General features: G+C 38.4%; 1 protein-coding gene across 3 annotated transcripts in view; it reads left to right on the top strand.

Moving 5' to 3' along the window:
• The window catches only part of SRFBP1 (serum response factor binding protein 1), a 76,918-nt gene extending 62,196 nt beyond the window's left edge, over positions 1–14,722 (top strand). For all 3 annotated transcript variants that reach the window (XM_068666614.1, XM_068666612.1, XM_068666613.1), the window contains 4 exons: positions 10,112–10,193; positions 11,882–12,629; positions 13,041–13,078; positions 13,847–14,722. In XM_068666614.1, coding sequence (XP_068522715.1) covers positions 10,112–10,193; positions 11,882–12,629; positions 13,041–13,078; positions 13,847–14,034 — 1,056 coding nt within the window. In that variant the 3' untranslated portion in view covers positions 14,035–14,722. The remainder of the gene's footprint in view (positions 1–10,111; positions 10,194–11,881; positions 12,630–13,040; positions 13,079–13,846) is intronic.
• The last annotated feature ends 5,214 nt before the right edge of the window (positions 14,723–19,936 follow it).

Here is a 19,936-nt window from a genome sequence, read left to right as displayed (position 1 = left end):
CCTGACATGATTTTAGAAGCTCATAGTTCCAACAGGTTATTCCTCTGTGTGACAGCTCTTACCTGAGTAGGAGTGAGAAACCCAAATCAGTGGGGAGGGAAAGGTGGCCACAGTTCATCACCTCTTTATCTTGTTTTGAAAAACACCACAGAGGGTGTGCAAGAAGAGAAGATGTGAGGTGGAACGCACATGAGTTGTCATCTTCCATTGTTCCTGTTGCTTACAGAACCTACTGTGTTAAGATGAGTTTGATGCTATTTAAAAAACAAGTATGATTACATTAACGACTGACAGCTACTAACCTATTTCAAATTGAAAAAGTTCTTTCTATATATATGCTTTGTGGTGTAACCCAGAATTGTGTTACAAAATTAGAATAGAATAAATGACATTTCTGATATTTCTAAAAATGAAAAACAGCTGCTGCTGTCCTTTGCTCTTTTTATTTGTGTATATGAAACTATCAGTTCCTTGTTATATATCATAGAGAAATAAAATGCAAAACCGTTCCTACTTGTTCCCTCCTTCCTATCCAGGTCATTTTTAAAGTCTTGCAATTTAAAACTAAGGAATTAACAGTTACAAAAAAACGTTTTTTTTAAAAAAAAAAAGTTATGAAATTTCAGATTCTTTAAGCTCAGTATGAGGCTGTAACACTGGAAAACCATATCAAAAATCCTGAAGACATTATTGCTTGAAAGTTTTAATACCTGCCTGTATAATTGGAAAAATAAGATTTTCTTGAGTTATTGGAATTCTGTTTAAGGAAACAACTTGTCTCTTCAGATGTCAGTGAATGTAGGTACATTTAAAAGTCTTGGTTAGGTAAAATGAGAGCATAGGTTTAGAGCATATTGCCCCTCTATGGCAAGATTACGGAGTAAGAGAATGTATGGGAAATGTGATGTAACCAGTTACTTACTGAAAGTGTAACAGCATTAGATTTGAAGGATGATGGTGTAGTTTTTCTTGGTTTTCCAATACCAATAATTGTGTGATGATTGAAAGGGTTGAGTGATTGCACTTCAGGAACACTCTGCATGCCAAAGTAACAGTAATGTAATGGCCCAGAAGATGCCTGAGAGCCTCTGAGCATAAAGGTGGTTAATCTGTGCACCATATGGTGAACTACCTGCTAGAAAATGTGACCGTTCAGGTTTTCCATTAATTTTACATTCATCATCTGATGATATTCTTAAGTAACAGCAGGGCTTCTATATATATCTGACATGTGTTTATGATTAGAGTGAGTTTCAAATGCATATATTCCCTCAATAGACTTAATGATGGAAAATCTGTATTTTGGTGCCAAGGAATCAGTATGTTTATCTCAGATGTTTAATAGTTTTTCAGTGAACTGAATTTGTGTTTCCATTGTCTTTTTCAGAAAGTGGCTGAAAAACATATAGATTAAAAGAAATCTGTTTTCAATTGTGCACAAAAATTGCAATGTGAGATGCCAAGAAACTCTGTCTTGTTTTGAATAGCATATTCTAATATGGCCTACCCCTGGTTAGTGTGTGCAGGATTTGTGAAGTCTGTAAGTCCTCTGTGCCCCCAGATCCCTGGCCATCGTAGGTTCTGCAGCGGTGCTCTGAACATAAACTCATCTCTCTCTTGAAGTTTTATCTGAGGGTGCTGACCTGACAAGTCTTTAGTTGTATATCAGCAAATTCCCTGGTTTTAATGCTTGTGTAGGTGTGAGCAGAATGGTGTAGGGTTTTATTTGTTTGTTTGTTTGTTTGTTTTTGTTTTGTGTTGGTTTTTTTTTCAGAGATAATTCTTTTAACTGCCTGTGATTTGAAATATACACGATTAAGTCAGAGCTTGTTTTCAACTGTTAGTTTTGAAGCTTTGCATCTGTTTTAAAAGTTTTAAGATCTGAACTGTGTCTACTTTCTCCAGTGGTTCTTTGTTATAAACTCTTGTATATGCCGCTTTATCAGGCTCCAGCTGACAAGATATGCTTTGAGGTTTGAGCATCTGCCTTGCAGCAGAATATTGTAAGGACATCTCAGGATTACATCCCTAAAAGTTCTGTACAGAGTTCTGTCTCCAAACTGATTTTGTCAGGAGACGGGTGGATATCTCAATTCTTAAGCTTAACAGGATCATCCAAGGTTGAGTACTGTGAGCTTCTTGGCCCATTAAGCAGTTCTAGTAACATAGAGCTCATCCTTGTACGCTGCCAATTTGTTTGCTCCCATCTGCTTCCACTCTTTTAGTCTTTGGACATGCCCATGATGCACAGTTGGATCTTGGGAACTCAGATGCATGTCTGAGTATTGCTGGTCTACTTTGTGTTTCTGTTGTCTTTTCTATAACAAGCAAGCAAGTGTAAGTAAGCTTTTATTTATTAATTTATTTTGTTTTCCCAAATAGCACTTGTTTCAAATTTCGTTTTGAGACTGGCCAGCTACCTCTCCATTTGGAGTTAGAAGACTGCCTATTTTGAGCCTCTAGACTCTCATTCTAGGTGGCCAATTGCAAGCAAACAATTAGTCGACTTTTCAGGATACTTCACATGCTTGGAAAAATCAGTTGTGGTTTCAGATCTGATATGGAATACTTGCCAAATTAATTTATATATGAACTTCACTCTAAATGTCAATATATTCTCTGAAGAAGTCGGTGTGAATTTTGTAGCAAAGACCTTTCTCTTTGTATTGTTCAGAGCTACTGCCTGTTATCCAAGACACATTTTGTTCCTGTTCCCCCTGAAAAGTACATTTTTTGCTTCAGGGTTTCTATTTCTTCATATTTTGCTTTCCACTTTAGTTTCTCATTATCATTGTCTTTTGCCTGATTTTTTTTCCTTCTCCTGTGGCATCTATTTTACTGTGCTATGTGCCAATTTTTTTTAGTTTTTTATTCAGTTTGGCAAAACTCAAATACTTTGTACTGATGTAGTGCTTCAATGTTCACATACAAAAATACACAAAATGCATATATTTTATTCCAAAAGCTGCAGGAAAACCATGTAGTCTTTATGCTGTAGTCTTACGTACTTGACTTTAAATTGATATGTCAGAATTATAAATACTTAATACTGGTTAATTGTACCGTATGTACACTTCATGTAATTTTGTATTCATTTAATATATTTCAATTAAAAATATAAGAAGTCTTTGTTAGCAGTCTTTCCAGCTGCTTTCTAATGAAGGTTTGTCGACATCATGCACACATTTGTCCACAGCATAAAATAATGTTCAGCATGATTCTAGGCTTTGTTGAAGGTCAGCGGAGGTTTCACTGGGGTAGACTAACTAACAATAGGTTGAACTGCTGCAATTTAGAGAGGGGAAGGAGGAGTTGACACAATGCTAGCTTTGTGACCTCTTTCACAATCTTAAGAAATTGACTTTTTTCTTCAAAAAATGTGTTTATTGTTTGCGTGGGAGGCCAGATTGATGGGATTATAGACATCTTCTTCCTGGCCCTGCAAGAGGTGAAGAGCAAGCAGCATTTGAGTTTCCCCACAATCTTGCTCTTTCAGCTTACACGTAGGGTTTACCCTGTTCACCATGAGGAGATAATTAGGAATCCATGCCTGTTTTATTCTGGATTTCTTGCTCTGACGTTTCTTTATTGAAACAATCATAGGAGTTATTTTATTCATAAAGAGAAGAAGGAAAGAATTAGCAGTAGATTGAATAAATGATTTGGACTTGGCCAGGTCTGGGTTTTATTCCAAGCTCTGCTGTAGAGCACTGTGGTAGTTTGTGATGAAACACTCTTTCTTTTTGACCAATTCCCAACCTGAAAAGTAAGCATTTACCTCACAGTTGTATGGTTGACTAAATTAGTTGTGACAGGTTAATCCAGAGGACTCTTTTGTATTCCAAATAAAGTTGATCTTGAAACACTTGTTCTTAAAGTGCCTTTAAACATTGTTAAATGCATGGACTGTAGGTATTTTTTCATCATGCATACAGCAAAGAACAGCAGGAAGTCTTATTTTGTTTGAGTTTTTTGGCATCTTTGGAAACTCATATTTTAAATGAAGAGGGAGACAATGATAGAAACAGGTTTATGCTCTGTACTTCTTTTTGATAAGAGACAAAACAAGCTAAATTGGATGTTGATTTGAGGGTAAATAAAGTGAATGGATTGCGGGAGGGAGAATAACTTTGATCCAGGCATACAAGTTAAGTTAGAGGAATGTAAGCAGATCAGCAGTATTTAGAAGGTTTTGATGCTTCTTCCTGAAGCTGGATTCAGAAGTCCGTAGAAGTCAATGTTCAGGTGACAGACAGTGCTACTGCCATCAGTGCAAGATCAGCTGGGTTTTCCACACCTCTGATTTGCATTGTGCATAGTTCTGCGGTGACCAAAAGGTTTGTGCAGAGTACCCCATGTTGCCATGAGTATTCAACTCCTTACAACATCCTTATGCTTACAAGAGAAGTAAAATAATTTTTCATATATTTTCATGGTTGAATTATGGCAATAACAGAAAATGAGGCAAGCCAACATAAATTGTGACAAGTCTTAGGAAGAATAAACAGGTAGTCAAAGGGGACTTCAGGGTTACTGTGTATTTTGGTGGTTTATGAGAAATTGTTCAATTTTTGTCCTGTTTTTCTATTTCAAGACATTGTCATACCGAGGTTTTTACAAAGGCTTTAGATATGTTAAGACATACATTTTACCTTCAACTGGAAAATTTTCAACCCATTTTAAAAATTATACATATATTACAGTTTTAAAAAAAAATAAACTAGCGTGATTTCCTGAAATCCATACAGAATTAATTGCCATAAGAATTTCTCACTTGCCTTAATACTAAGCTCATAGAGCTACTTCTCTAATGATAGCTGTACCATCATTTTGAACTTAGATGGAAAAACAGGAAGACTTGAGTAAAAACTGAGTAAAAGTTGAATAAAATCCAACAATTTCTGGTTATCTATTTCTGGTGCAGAATTTGAAACAGTGCTGATGTTTCTGTCCTGTGCATACTGTGTGATGCTTGCTGTTGTTTCTGTATTTAGAAGAGTCACTCTTTTAAACTCTTGCTATGCCCAACAAAGACCTGTTTCTTACATCCTCTATCTGATCCATCTTCCCACTATGAAGACGGGACACAGCCAAACAACCTCAGGAGCTGTAGGGCAGCACCGCTGCCCCAAGTGTGATCAATAACCAGTTGGTTCTCATACCACTATCTTCAGTTGATCTGATGGCCACAAGACACGTACCATATGTCCTGCAGACATAAAGGAAGGGGGAGAACTGACAGCATTTCACAGTCAGAAAGTAACTTTTCTCAATGATCTTTTTCCAAAGCAGTATGAGGTCATGGGATGGACTTGGATGGCAGCCATCATCTAGCACCTTCAGACACCCTGTGACTCCACATTAACTGCATTCCTCCTGCTGTTGTGAAAGACAGCTGTAGCTAGTTAGAGCTCTGGGAACAATATGTGGATTAAGAGGTTTTCTGTTGTTTTTAGCAGAGAGAGAGCTCTTCTACTAATCTGCTACAAAGGGTATTACAATGACATCTTCTTTTGGCCCAGAATTTGGGATTTTTTTATGCTTAACCTGGTTAGCATTCTCTCGTCTTTTTTTTTTTTTAACTTATTTTTTTTGTTTGCTTGGTTGGTTGGTTGTTTTGTTTTGTTTTGTTTTAATTTCTTTCTTGTTTTCTTTTGAAATCAGGCTGATGTTGCACTTTAGACTGTACTGCCAGTTATTATAGAAACATCAATATGACATGTTTCTAAGTTACTTTTGTGCTGTAGGTTTAGCGATGTACTGTATACTGTGTGCTCATTGATAGGTTTTCTGACTGTGTCCATGTGAGTATTATAAGAAATCATGTACAGTGACAGGTGGAGGGCCACCAAGCATTGCCTGTTTGGCAGCACTGTCCTTTGACCCAGCTGAAATTCTTGTTGGTAGTCCTCTAGTGTAGTAGTCATGGTTAGGCTATCTGTAGCAAGGCAGTCCCTTCTTGTACAGAACCCAACTGCGGAATAAAAGAAGTATGACCTCTTTGTTCCCTATTATTGGTTATAATTGTAGCACAGAGGGTAAAACCTAAAGAAAAGTTGAACAGGATGAGTAATAAGGATGAAGCAATGGTCAGAGGTCTCCACTTCATGTTCCCAAATTAATCTCACATTTCTGCTGTTAAATTCTTCCAGAAGCCCTACTGTCATGTAGCAAGTAATGGCAGCAAATCCCATCTCTAGCAAGTCTTTCTTGTTCTCACTTTATCTCCTGCATGGTATGAGGCAAGTACTACACACCCAAATTCTGCATGATATTTCCATACCACAGTTGTTTTTTTTTACATGGTGCTGCCAGCCCTCAGAGTCATTCCGTACTTCTGACCCCTGTCCAGCACATCTCAAAACTTGAAGCGTGAATCTGTTTTTATTTTAACAAGCTTCTAATGTCCATACTTTTCTCAATCGTTGCCACATTTTACGAAGTTTGTCTCCCCTGTGTGGGGGGTCCTTCTGTATTTGTACATATGAGTTATGCACACATTACTTTATTTGCTATAACTAACAAGTTATGTTTTGAGATTTGTGCATCTGTCCACATCTGCTATTTAGGATAAGGAGTGCAAGTTTCTCTTTTTAATTTTAAGATCTGAAAGGCACAATGATTGATGCAGTTAATTCTGTCAAATGTTCCTATGGAGTTTAGTGAAACACAACAGTGATAGTAAATGTCTTTAATGCTATACATGAATATGTATATGTATAATGAAATAATTAATTATTTACCAAGATAAAACATGTGATGAGTCTCTAGCTTTCTGGTTCTTCTGCAGGTAGCATACAGCCCATTGCTGAAAAGTATGATCATGCAGTGCTGAGTTGCATTGTTCTTTTTGCAGTGCCTCAGTTGCAAATTGAATGAGGCAGAGCATTCCTATGAAAAACATTAGGAAATTATTGCATGAAAAAAAATGAATAGTGCAAAATAGTACAGGAAGTAGCAGGAACTTATGAAAGTAAATATTTACATTTCCAGCATCTGTGTAAATAAACATACTGGGGGAAGGTGGAGGATGGGAGTGTTCTTGCTATAGATACAGTTGGCATTTTTCTGTTAAGTTTTATTTTCTGCCAAGGCTTTATGGAGAATACTTGAGGAGAATACTGGATAATACTTGAGGAAAAATAAATTGAGCATTGGATGTGCCAAAAAATAGAAAAATGGGATTTTTTTGAGAATGTTAATGTCATATTGTATGTTTGTTGGCTGCTGTCTGTCAGTGTGAGTAGCATTTGTGAAGCATTTAGCTATAAGGAAAAAATGTGGTTATTCCATATGAATTGGCATGTATATGCTTAAACTCTTTCTATAAATATTTGAATTAAAGGACACCAGATGTTGCACAGAAGCTGCTGCTGCTTTCTGAACTTCATGGTATATTCTTTCAAAACCCACAGGAAGTAGCTGAGGGAAAAAGTGTATTAATTAAGTTCAGAAATACATTTTCCAGCTATAGAAAAATCTCCAAAGAAAATACCGTTTGATCTTCAGAAATGTGAGCTTGCTGTCCCAGGAATCTGGTGGCAGCATACAGCACTGTCACATGGGAATCAAAAATCCAGACTCCAAGTTCTCAGAGCTAGACTAGCCTGAGATTAAGCCAGTCTATGGCCCTTGGAAGTGGACTCATCTTCTGACCCATCCTCTCCGGCCAGTGTTTGTAATGCTGTAGACAGTCTATGTGAGAAATATTTTTCCAGTTTTTCTTGATCTGAAGCAATAATGCTGTAATAGCAGATAGTTGAAGAGAAAGGAAAGTACTAGAATTCCCAGATGCTCTGCACAACTCAAACGTAAAATATGAACTGACATATCCAGCATGCACTTTATAATCTATACAACTACAGCAAATTGGATTTGCTTTGAATTGTTTGAGGAACAGAATTTACATTTTGCAAACCAGTTAAATGTTTTTGCATTTGGAAGTACTGGCTTTGCTGTAGCTGTGGTGTCTTGTTGTATTGAGAAACTTAGCAGGGACATGTCAGATTCCAAATTTCAGGTTTGCTGTTTTCTTCAGACCCAAAGCACAGAAACTGACCCTCCTTATACCAACCTTGTGGTTGGTATAAGTATCCCTTTATCTCTACCCTATGAATACACAACTGTTAAGTGGCATGACTGCTGGAAGAAAATGTGCCTGCAACCTAGCAGGATTCCCTACTCAACGCTGTTACGTCAAAGAAACCAAATACTTCAAATGTGCATTTGTGATCTTTTAGGTATTGTTTGTATGTCTGGTGGCTTGACCAGACTAAGCACCCTAAGCACTAAGCACCCCCCAGCTGCTTGATCACTCTTCCACTCCTCCTGCCCAGCAGGGTGGGGATAGATTGGGAAGAACAAAAGTGAAAAAACAAGTGGGTTGAGATACAGACAGTTTTTTAAGTGAAGCAAAATTGTGTGTGCAAGCAAAGCAAAATGATGGATTCATTCATTACTTCCCAGTGACAGGCACATGTTTAGCCACATCTGATAAAGCTGGGCTTCATCACAGGTAACAATTCTTGGGATGACAAATGCAGTAGCAGCAAACATCCTTCCTCTTCCTCCTTTTCTTGAGCTTTTATTGCGGAGCATGACTTAATGTGAAATGGAATATACTTTTGGTCAATTTGTGTCAGCTGTCCCAGCTGTATTTCCTTCCCAACATCACGTGCATTTCTCTTGAGAGAGAAATAGAGAAGGCCCTGATGCTGTGCAAGCACCACTCAGCAGTAACGAAAACACTGCTGTGTTACCAGCTCTGATTTAGTCACAAATGCAAAGCATAGCACCAGTGTGGCTGATATGAAGAACGTGGACTTCATCCCAGGACAGACCTGGTACAATCTCCATCCCTTCCTCCATACCATTTCCATCATGCTTGGTCATGAGTTATTCAGGACTCATTCATTATATATTATTCATTATTATATTATCCTTATCGACTACCCTCATTCCCTGTCTATATACAGAGGTTGTCATTCCCGTAGTCTGTGAAGCACCTCCATTAACTGTTCACTGAGTTAATTCAGCCTGTGACTTGGGCTCCATTTCTTACGGTGGTTACTCAGGCCAGGAGAGGCAGAAGCAGCAGGTTGTGCTGAGTTGTTGGGCACTAAAGCCAGCCCAGGTTGGGTCACTGGGCACACGCCCAGCTCTTTATAAGGCTCATCATCCACTGGTTGAGGTAGTAATCCCTGTAACATACAGCTCAATTCATGGGTTACAGCAATTTAATAATATACCCATTACAGTACCACTAAGAGGAAGGGAGAAAGGTGTGTCTTTTATCCTTTCTCATAAATTCTACTGCAGGCATTAGGAAAAAAACACGCTATTCCTGAAAAAGTCTCAGGTACTTCTTATTTTGTTTTGTAAGCCAAAGCCAAGCAATAAGAAGGGCCTGAAAATATGATAGCTAATACTTGTGAATTCCAGCCTATAAAAGAGGAAGTCAGAAGTGGAATTAGCTTCTCCTACCTCTCTACTTTTTCATCATATTAAAGCACTAAGGTAGACACTAAGATAGTACTCAATCTTTGAATCTGTCAATGTAGGTCTGTTATTCTACCATATCAAATTCAGGGTTGTTTGACTCTTAAGATCAGGTTAGACCTTGCCTATCAAACACTTTTAATGTATCTTCCTTCAATATCTGTTTTGTGATTTTGCCGACTTTAAAGGCTTCTGCCCTGTACCTCCTGCAGGCTGCTCTATTCTGTCATGCAGAATGGCTCCGACCAATGCAGTGTTATTTTTTCACAGGGTTCATGAATTTGCTTTACGTGTATCAGAAACAGAAAATATAATATCCATGCATTAGGTCTGAAATATGTGGTTGGTACTTCTAAAATAAAAATCGTGTTATGCTTCTTTGGTAGCTGAGAAATTGCAGAATTGTCTGTTATGTTTCTGTCAATTTGTGCAGCCAGATTTTTCCTCGTTTAGAATTACAGTAATACAAGAAAACTGAGAAATCCTCAAATGTTATAATGTCTTAAGCTTTTTCTCTTTTTGTTCAATAGTCCAGAATCACGTTAGTATGCATTTTAGCATGACATATTCTGTAAGTATTAATTATTCTGTTCATGTCTTTTATTTTGTATAGCCAAAGGCTACTGCAAGTGAGCGAGCCATTGCAAGACTTGCAACACACCCCCTCTTGAAACACAAAATTGCTGAACTTAAAGGTATGACACGGTGTATTAACTTGCATGAGACTTGGTAGCTTGAAGATGTGTTCCCTTGTTCATGTTAATTCCTGATATGAACAAACAGTATAAAAAGAAAAGTGTGTCAGCACCTATAGCTACCTCAACTAGTTGCAGTGGAGCAAGTTCAACAAGGCCAAGTGCCGGGTCCTGCACCTGGGGCGCAATAACCCCAAGCAGAGCTACAGGCTGGGAGATGAGTGGTTGGAGAGCTGCCAGGCAGAAAAGGACCTGGGAGTGATGGTGGACAGTCGGCTGAATATGAGCCAGCAGTGTGCTCAGGTGGCCAAGAAGGCCAACGGCATCCTGGCTTGTATCAGAAACAGCGTGACCAGCAGGGCTAGGGAGGTGATCGTCCCCCTGTACTCGGCTCTGGTGAGGCCGCACCTCGAGTACTGTGTTCAGTTTTGGGCCCCTCGCTACAAGAAGGACATCGAGGTGCTTGAGCGGGTCCAGAGAAGGGCGACGAAGCTGGTGAGGGCCTGGAGAACAAGTCCTAGGAGGAGCAGCTGAGGGAGCTGGGCTTGTTCAGCCTGGAGAAGAGGAGGCTCAGGGGCGACCTTATTGCTCTCTACAGATACCTTAAAGGAGGCTGTAGTGAGGTGGGGGTTGGTCTGTTCTCCCACGTGCCTGGTGACAGGACGAGGGGGAATGGGCTTAAGTTGTGCCAGGGGAGTTTTAGGTTAGATATTAGGAAGAACTTCTTTACTGAAAGGGTTGTTAGGCACTGGAACAGGCTGCCCAGGGAAGTGGTGGAGTCACCATCCCTGGAAGTCTTTAAAAGACGTTTAGATGTAGAGCTTAGGGATATGGTTTAGTGGGGACTGTTAGTGTTAGGTTAGAGGTTGGACTCGATGAACTTGAGGTCTCTTCCAACCTAGAAATTCTGTGATTCTGTGAAGTGTCACAAGCTTGTAGTTGTATATGCTGTCTGAAATGGGCTTGTACGTGACAGGACATCACTTGGCATGTAAGATACAAAGTATAGTACAAACAGGGCTCTTAATGGAATTCCAAAAATTGAATAGATGTAATGGACAATCTAAATAAAATAAGACTGAACTGGCAGAATACTAACAAGCAGATACAAAGGTAAAAGGAGCATTTCAGCTGGGATTTCAAAGGTAGCTAAAAGGTTTTGCCAGTTACTCCCTTAGACTTCCTGGTAAACTGCCTATAGATTCCCTATGGAATCTTTCCTGGTTCTTCGGAATACCTCCTGTGCTCTTTAAACTCAAATTTTCGAACTAAAAACAATGTTAAAAAGGGTCAAGTCCTAGTAATAACAACACGGAATTATTTCATTAATAACAGACCACGTCAACTACCCTTTTAATTATATCCAATGAAATTAATATTTATTTGCAGTTTTTACATGCAAAATAACATCCCAAACAATTAAAAAACATGATTGTAAGCTGAAGATGAGTTCACAGTTAAACCTAGTTTCAAAAACAGCATATTAGTTGGTTTTCCTCACTTGTTTGTGCTGTAGCCTAAGACATTATTTGTCTTACGTGTTCAGTTAAAGATTGATAAAGATGTTCAAATAATGTTTACTCAATACAATAAATTTAACTTGAAAAAATGTTTTATTTTATTAAAATAACTTACATGCTTAACTTACGTAGCTGCAACAAATGACCTTTCTTCTTCCCCTCTTATAGCTGCTGTAAAAGCGTTTAAGGATGCAAGACAGGACCCAAACAAAGCCAGTCCTGCAAAAAAGGGTACACCAGAAGCACAGCCTAAATCAGGACAACATTCCATTAGCAGTTTGGATGAACGAGTACTTAAACCAGATCAAAAAAAGCAAGGATGTGAACCCAAAACAAAAATGGACATGAAAATACAGACTAACGGAGGGGCTGAAGAACTCAGTGACAGTGAATCTGAACAGAAAATTATGGAAATGGAGAGAACATGCAGTCCAAAAGAGTTTTCATTTAAGACAGTGGAAAGGCCACAATTCACTCAGAATAAAACAGGAGAGAAACTTGGCAATAAAAAAAGGAAAGAAAATATGAATATGAACAAATTAACTGCAAAGAAAAAAACAATTAGTGGTGGTAGTGACCTGGAACAAAATAGTGAAGAGGAGTACTTTGATGATAGTACTGAAGAGAGGTTTTATAACCAGACATCAGATTCTGACAGTGATAGCAGTGATGATTTCTTCATTGGCAAAGTAAAAAGAAAGAAAAAAATAACGGCAGCTAGTGATCTTTCTTTAGTAAAAGATAAGAATAAGCCTCAGGAAAATATACTGAACAAAGAAAAGAACACAGGATCTGGGACAGTGCAAGATATGATCGTAGAAGAAGAAAAGTCCAGTACAAAAGTAAAGAAGCTAGAATCAGTGTTCTGCAGTTCTTTATCTACTACCTCCAATCAGAAATCCCAAAACAGAGGAAGGTAAACCTATTCCTGTTGCTTTGTAATTCATTTCCTCCCTTCTTCCCAGTAATGTAAATTTTTCTGATTTTTAGTAGCTGTTACTAAACAAGAATTTCAGCCCATTATAGCTTATTTTGCCTAAACTACTCTTAAGTCTTCTTGTGCTTTATTGATACTTAAGGTATTTTTCATATTCATACAGGCACTGATTTACATTTAGCATTCCTAACTAGTATGGCATGCAAATCAAATCAGTGTGGAATACTTCTGGTTTTAGTCGTTTATTAACAAAGAGGAAAAACTATATGTGGTTTTTACTGTTATGCTTGAAATGTCATTGCACGAGTGTTTTGGTGATGATGATTCTTTATTTGTGTTTATCATCTTACAAGTTTCTTGAAAAGTCATTAATTATGTTTTTGTTTTTAGAAATACTAAAGACCAGCCTCTCCAAAACAGAAGAACAGGTATGTATTACTGATTAAGTTGTAGAAATAAAAACATCTTGAGATTTTCTTGTCTCTGCAGTCAAATTATGCTAGTCTTAATTGTGGCATGTATTTTAACAATTGTAACATTATTTTTTTGTTTTAAATTGTTAAAATTGTCATTTTTTTTAGCTTTCATTTTTATTTCTGGATGTTGTTTGCTTAGTCCTATCTTTGATTATTAAAAATACTTAAAGTAGTACATAGGAAAATGTACACAGTACGTAGTAGTTTACACAGGAAAATGCTTTTCTGTCTGTGTTTACATTGAGCAGTTAATGCTACCTGTGCCCAGGTAATGGTAAGTACAATCAGATGGTATTATGGTGTTTAACACATAGTTTACCTTGTGAGTAATTATTTAACTTCTTCAATATTTTATTCCATTTATAGTATGTGTTTCCATTTTGGAATTCTTCAAGTCAAGGGTATCATTTCAGTCCTACTGAGTTTTATTGTGTAATTCCTGATTGATTTATTGTGAAGAAAAAGTTGAGATTGCGCTGAATATTTGCACAAATTTTCAGTGTGGTCGGTAATAATAAATTTTAACTATATGCAGTCTACCAAGTGACAATTTACTGGGCTGCAAGATGAGAAAATCTTGCTTGTGAGCATTCAGGTGTATGTATTCCCCATGGCTCATTAATAAATTCTTGAAAATGTCTGTAATCTCAAAGTAGTTTTAGCACATTTTTATGAAGGTTTGTGCTGTACTTAATGTTTCATGTTGTACTTCTCTCACAGCTCTTTTCAAAAAGGAACCACAGCTCAAAAAGCAACCATTTGCAAAAGGTTCAGGTCTTAAATGCGACAGTAAGAAACCGTGTTTGGAGCAGCCTCTTCATCCTTCATGGGAAGCAAGCAAGAGACGTCGGGAACAGATATCTCAAATTACAGCATTCCAAGGAAAAAAGATTAAATTTGATGACTAGACTGTATATAAATTGAGATTTTAAAATATGATTCTTGTAAATTTGCATCCTGTGGTACTTTCTTATGAAGTAACAACCATTGTTTGAACACTTTTTCTCTGTGATAAGGATGGAAATCAGACTAGAAATCTTTACTGAGATAAAATTTTACATGTCTCAAAATTCATGCATTTTTAAGTCACGTTTAGGTGTCTTTATAAATTATTTTTACTAAACCTTCCTTGTCCTTTGCAGTCTATAAAAAAGCATTGTCATTAGATTGCTTCATTTACTGAGCGTGCTGTCTGTTGACTAAGGTATGGGCATATGGAGTTGGTTTATAAGTCCTGTTACATAATGCCACCATGTATGAAATACATCCTAATGTGACTGAATGGGCTAGGAACACCCTTTGTGCTGTGTAGGAGTAGTACAGACTCTCTGGAGCATTGTTTTTGTAAAAATGTACTTCTGACTGCTTGAGGGCTTGTATTTCAGGTGAGAGGTGAGAATATAAAATGCCTCTTTTGAAGCGCTAATCTTAGGACTATATTATCAAATACATCTTGGGTGACAAGAAAAGATCTCTTAAACATGAATAGACTTTTCAAATTCACGGATGTATCAGGTGTCTCAAAAATCCACTCTGTAATGCACGTGATACCAAAATTTCCAGATAGCAATAAAATATTGGCCTGTTAAATTGCAATCTTTGTCATTTCTTGATTACATGGCTGGTCTGAAAAACTGAAAAAAAGTGTCTTTAATATTCCTGTCCTGGAGGTTGTAACTGGGTGGTTCACTATGTCTGTCTTCCATTTGTACAATTAGAAGTCATCCTTAGTATTTGATACAGCTGATATTTAAGCAAATCGAATGTATATAAAAAGGTAGTGTTAGACAAATATATTTAGTTATTTCTCATAGAATGCTGAAAAACTGAAAGCCTTAGTCTTGGCAGACTAAGAAACATTTGGCTTTTAAGTGGCATTCTCAATTTTGGAGTTCTTTTGATTGGGATATGAGATAAAATCTTCACAGTATTTTTCTTCAGGGTCTTTTCCTACTGCTTAATTGGAACAAGTTCTGAATGTATACTTAATCTTTAATGGTGATGTTTATTTAAATATAGTTATCTTTCATAATCTTGTAGCAAGTTAATCCAGAAACTTGATAAATGACTACTATGGGTGGGAGATGATGTACTGTACAAGTCCTGTGGCATTTTTTAATGCCTGAGAATAACCTGGTATCACATCAAAGGGCCATCTAGCCTAGCATCTACAACAGTAATCAAAAAAGGCATGCTTTAAGTATAGAGATAGAGGAAGCAGGCAATGCTACATTATCCAAACATTCACCCAACTTGCAGTTTTACAGCTCAGGGACTTACTAAGATATGGTAATTTATTGTGTTTGATAATTCTTAATGAATTTCTCTTCTGCAAGTTTGTCTACTGTAAAATCCATGTGAACTTGTGCAGCCTCTAATCTCTTACATTGTAGAAGTCCTTCCTATGTATTTTACTCTAAGAAAAAACAATCTCTTTTTCTGTGTCTTAAGCCATGACTTACAGGGTTTATTAAATGTTCTCAACTCCTGTATTAGAAGGCACAATGAACAATTAATTCACCCTTTCAATGCTACTTATCATAGAGAGGGTGGATTTTAGGGAAAGGTTGTTTATCCTAACATCTGGATATTATCTGAATGGATGTTGCTTATCTCTACTTTAGTAAGACTTTTGATGCACTCTTCCTTAATATCCTTATAGATAAAGTGAGGTAATATGGACGAGGTAAATGGAAAGTGTGATAAATCAAAAACTGGCTAAACTGCTGAGCTCCAAAGGCTTTGATCAGGAGAAAGCCCATACAACTGGAAGACAGGTAACTAGTGGTGTCCCCATGGTTCAGTACTGAAGTCAATAGTCACAGAATCATAGAATATCCCGAGTTGGAAGGGACCCGTGAGGATCATCAAGTCCAACTCCTGGCACTGCACAGGTCTGCCCAAAAGTTTAGACCATGTGACTAAGTGCACAGTCCGATTGCTTCTTAAATTCAGACAGGCTTGGTGCAGTGACCACTTCACTGGGGAGCCTGTGCCAGTGTGCAACCACCCTCTCAGTGAAGAACCTCTTCCTGATGTCCAGCCTAAACTTCCCCTGCCTCAGCTTAACACTGTTCCCACAGATCCTATCACTGCTGATTATGAAGAATAGGTCAGTGCCTGCCCCTCCACTCCCCCTCACAAGAAACTTGTAGACCGTGATGAGGTTACCCCTCAGCCTCCTCTTATCCAGGCTGAACAGGCTCAGTGCCCTCAGCCACTCCTCATAGGTCTTCCCCTCTAGGCCCTTCACCATCTTCGTCGCCCTCCTCTGGACACTCTCCAACAGTTTCATGTCCTTTTTGTACTGTGATGCCCAGAACTGCACACAGTACTCGAGGTGAGGCCACACCAGTGCAGACTAGAGCAGGACAATCACCTCCCTCAACCAACTAGCAATGCTGTGCTTGATGCACCCCAGGTTATGGTTGGTCCTCCTGGCTACCAGGGCACACTGCTGGCTCATATTCAGCTTGCTGTCAAGCACAACCCCCAGATCCCTCTCTGCGGGGCTGCTCTCCAGCATCTCATCGCCCAGTCTGTACGTATAGCCAGGGTTGCCCGGTCCCAGGTGCAGGACCTGGCACTTGCCTTTGTTAAACTTCATGTGACTGGTGACTGCCCCGCTCTCCAATCTGTCCAGGTCTCTGCAAGGCCCTTCCACCCTCATACGAGTTCACAACTCCTCCAAGTTTGGTGTCATCAGCAAATTTGCTCAAAACACCTTCTAGTCCTACTTCCAAATCATTTATAAAGTCATTGAAGAGGACTGGCCCTAAAATGGAGCCTTGAGGGACCCCACTAGTGACCATCCGCCAGCCAGATGTTTACCACAACTCTTTGAGCCCTGCCTGTCAGTCAATTGCGCACCCATCGTATGATGTTTTTGTTAAGTTGTACGCTGGACATTTTGTCCAGTAGAATCCTATGGGAAACCATGTCAAAAGCCTTGCTGAAGTCCAAAAAGATCACATCAGCTGGTTTCCCTTGGTCAACTAGATGGGTGATCTTATCATAAAAGGAAATCAAATTTGTTAGGCAGAACCTACCCCTCATGAACTCATGTTGGCTGGGACCAATGACTGCATTGACCCCCAGGTGTGCTTCAGTAACTTCAAGGATCATCTTCTCCATAATTTTACCAGGCACTGACGTGACACTGACGGGCCTGTAATTGCTAGGGTCTTCTTTCTGACCCTTCTTGAAAATTGGCACAACATTTGCCAGCTTCCAGTCTACTGGGACCTCTCCAGATTCCCAGATTGAAAATTTCCAGATTGAAAAATAATTGAGAGAGGTCCTGCAATGACGTCAGCCAGCTCTTTAAGCACCCTGGGATGAATCCCATCTGGACCCATAGACTTGTTTGGATCCAGGTGGAGCAGCAAATCCTGCACACGTTCAGGGTCGGTTGGGAGTTTATCATTCCCACTGTCATGGTCCTCTAGCTCAGGGCACCCTGGGTCCCAAAGCCCATCATGAGTGTTGAAGACAGAGGCGAAGAAGGTATTAAACTTCTCTGCTTTGCCTTTGTCATTGTCTATGAGGAGACCTTCCCCATCAAGTAGAAGACCTGTTTTCTTTGGTTCTCCTTTTTCTGTTCACATATCTTTAAAATAAAATAAAATAAAATAAAATAAAATAAAATAAAATAAAATAAAATAAAATAAAATAAAATAAAATAAAATAAAATAAAATAAAATAAAATAAAATAAAATAAAATAAAATAAAATAAATCTTTTTTATTGTCTCCCACAGAAAAGGCCAGCTCTAGTTGGGCTTTGACCACACAAATTTTCTCCCTACAAACACTAACAGCATCCCTGTATTCCTTCCTCATCGCCTGACCCTCCTTCCAGCAGCCATACACTTTCTTTTTTCACCTAAGTTCCAGTAAAAGATCCCTGGGCAGCCAGGCTGGCCTTCTGCCCTGCCTGCCTGACTTCCGATATTTAGGATTTGCCTGATCTTGTGCTTTTAGGAGGCAGTGCTTGGAGACCAGCACTGATGGACGCCAATGCCTTCAAAAGCAGTTTCCCAGGGGACCTTGCTGACTAGTTCCCTGAGCAGCCTGAAGTCTGCTTTCCCATTTACAAGGCTGAAGTTTTGGTGGCTGTTTTCCTTCTGTCACCGTAAGTTTTAAACTTCGTATTTAACAGCTTTGTTAATGACCTGGATGATTGGACAGAGCACACCTTCAACAAATTTACAGAAATTACAGAAGTGGGAGGAGCGGCGTGTTAGCCAGGTGGTTGTGCTGCCATGCAGAGAGACATGGACAGGACAGGGAAATGGTCAGAGGGAAAGTTTAAACCTCATGAAGTTTGGGAAGGGCAAATGCAAAGCCCTGCCCCTGGGGAGCACTAGCTGTACACTAGTCTGTGATGGGTACTGACTGCCTGGAAAGCAGTTTGCAGGAAAGGACCCGGGTGTCTGGTGGACACCAGCAGACCGTGAGCCAGGAATGCATCCCAACAGCAGAGAAGACCAGTAGCTTTCTGGGCTGCTTTGTTTTCCTGAGTTGCATTGCTTTTGAATTTGAAACTCAGATAACATTCCATTTCCCAGTGCTCTTTGTTGTTGCTGTTTCTAATGTACCACATAGAATGACTTTAAACTTAAGGCCAGAAAAATAAAACATGAAAACATAAAAGCCTGTGTATTGTCTTTTTGTAGAGAAGGATCAGCTTTTGTAGAAAATGCCTTGCATTTACCTGCCACATAGCAAACTCTTGTAGTTTTCCAGATGCAAACGCTAGTCCTGAATGCTTACAATAAACAAATGAATACATAATCCTTGCTGAATGCTAGTCCAAACAAATGTTTGACATGTGACTTCTCTGGTTCCAGTAAAAGGCAGTAAAAGGCAAGAAAAATTTCTTTTGTTAGCTGTCATCAGTTATAATACAATTTTTCATGGACAGCTTATCTTTCTTTGAGTAGATGAGAACCATATTTTAATAGTTGACTTACATTAAAGACTAAAAAGTTAGAGTGCAAATAGTTTGAAAAAAATGTTTAAGAAGCATATGTTCTAAAATGCTTGTTTGCATGTGTTGAGAGATCTAGGAGTGTTAGTTTATCTTGGCATTGGAGCAAGTTTCTTACCAAATTCTTACAGCTGTAATTTGTGGCCATAGAGTTCTTCTTGAAGGAAACCTAGTTTATCAAAACATCTCTTTTTTCCTCTTCAGAAACACTTCTGAAACACCTTCAAGCTTCTACTCAAAATAAATAAAAATAAATAAATAAATAAATAAATAAATAAAAAGATGTGAGAAAAAAAAAAAAAAGACGTGCTGAACATGAATGAGAGAAGAGAGATTAGGTTATTGGCATTGCTTCATATCTTAATAATTAATTATTGCTACTGGTACTTAGTGACTCACCTGGATCACAGCCTTCATGTGCTAAGCACTGCACAAATGAGCAGTGATGGTTAAAACTTGATAATATTTATAATGTGCAACTGGGTGATTTCTATGAACTGATAAACTCAGTGAACATGCCTGGAGCTTGTTGATAAAAGTTAGAACATTTTTTCTTCATTATGAAAACATAACATTTTCAGTATATAACATTGCTTGTATCTGTAACATTGTTTCAACATAGACCTCTCACAAAGTATTACAAATCTATTTTCATAGTGATATGTAAAGTTATTTCTTTCTGTGATGATTAGATTAAGAAACCTGGAGAACCATGCTTTCCACTTCAGTACCATACCATTGGGGAAATGTTCTCAGCCTGGGTTTGTCAGATACTCCTAGACTGCTTTTAGGTGCACAATGTTTTCACTTCAAACTTCCT

The sequence above is a fragment of the Anas acuta genome, chromosome Z, assembly GCF_963932015.1.
Source record: "Anas acuta chromosome Z, bAnaAcu1.1, whole genome shotgun sequence".
NCBI lineage: Eukaryota > Metazoa > Chordata > Aves > Anseriformes > Anatidae > Anas > Anas acuta.
This window is presented reverse-complemented; position numbering and strand designations above follow the sequence as displayed.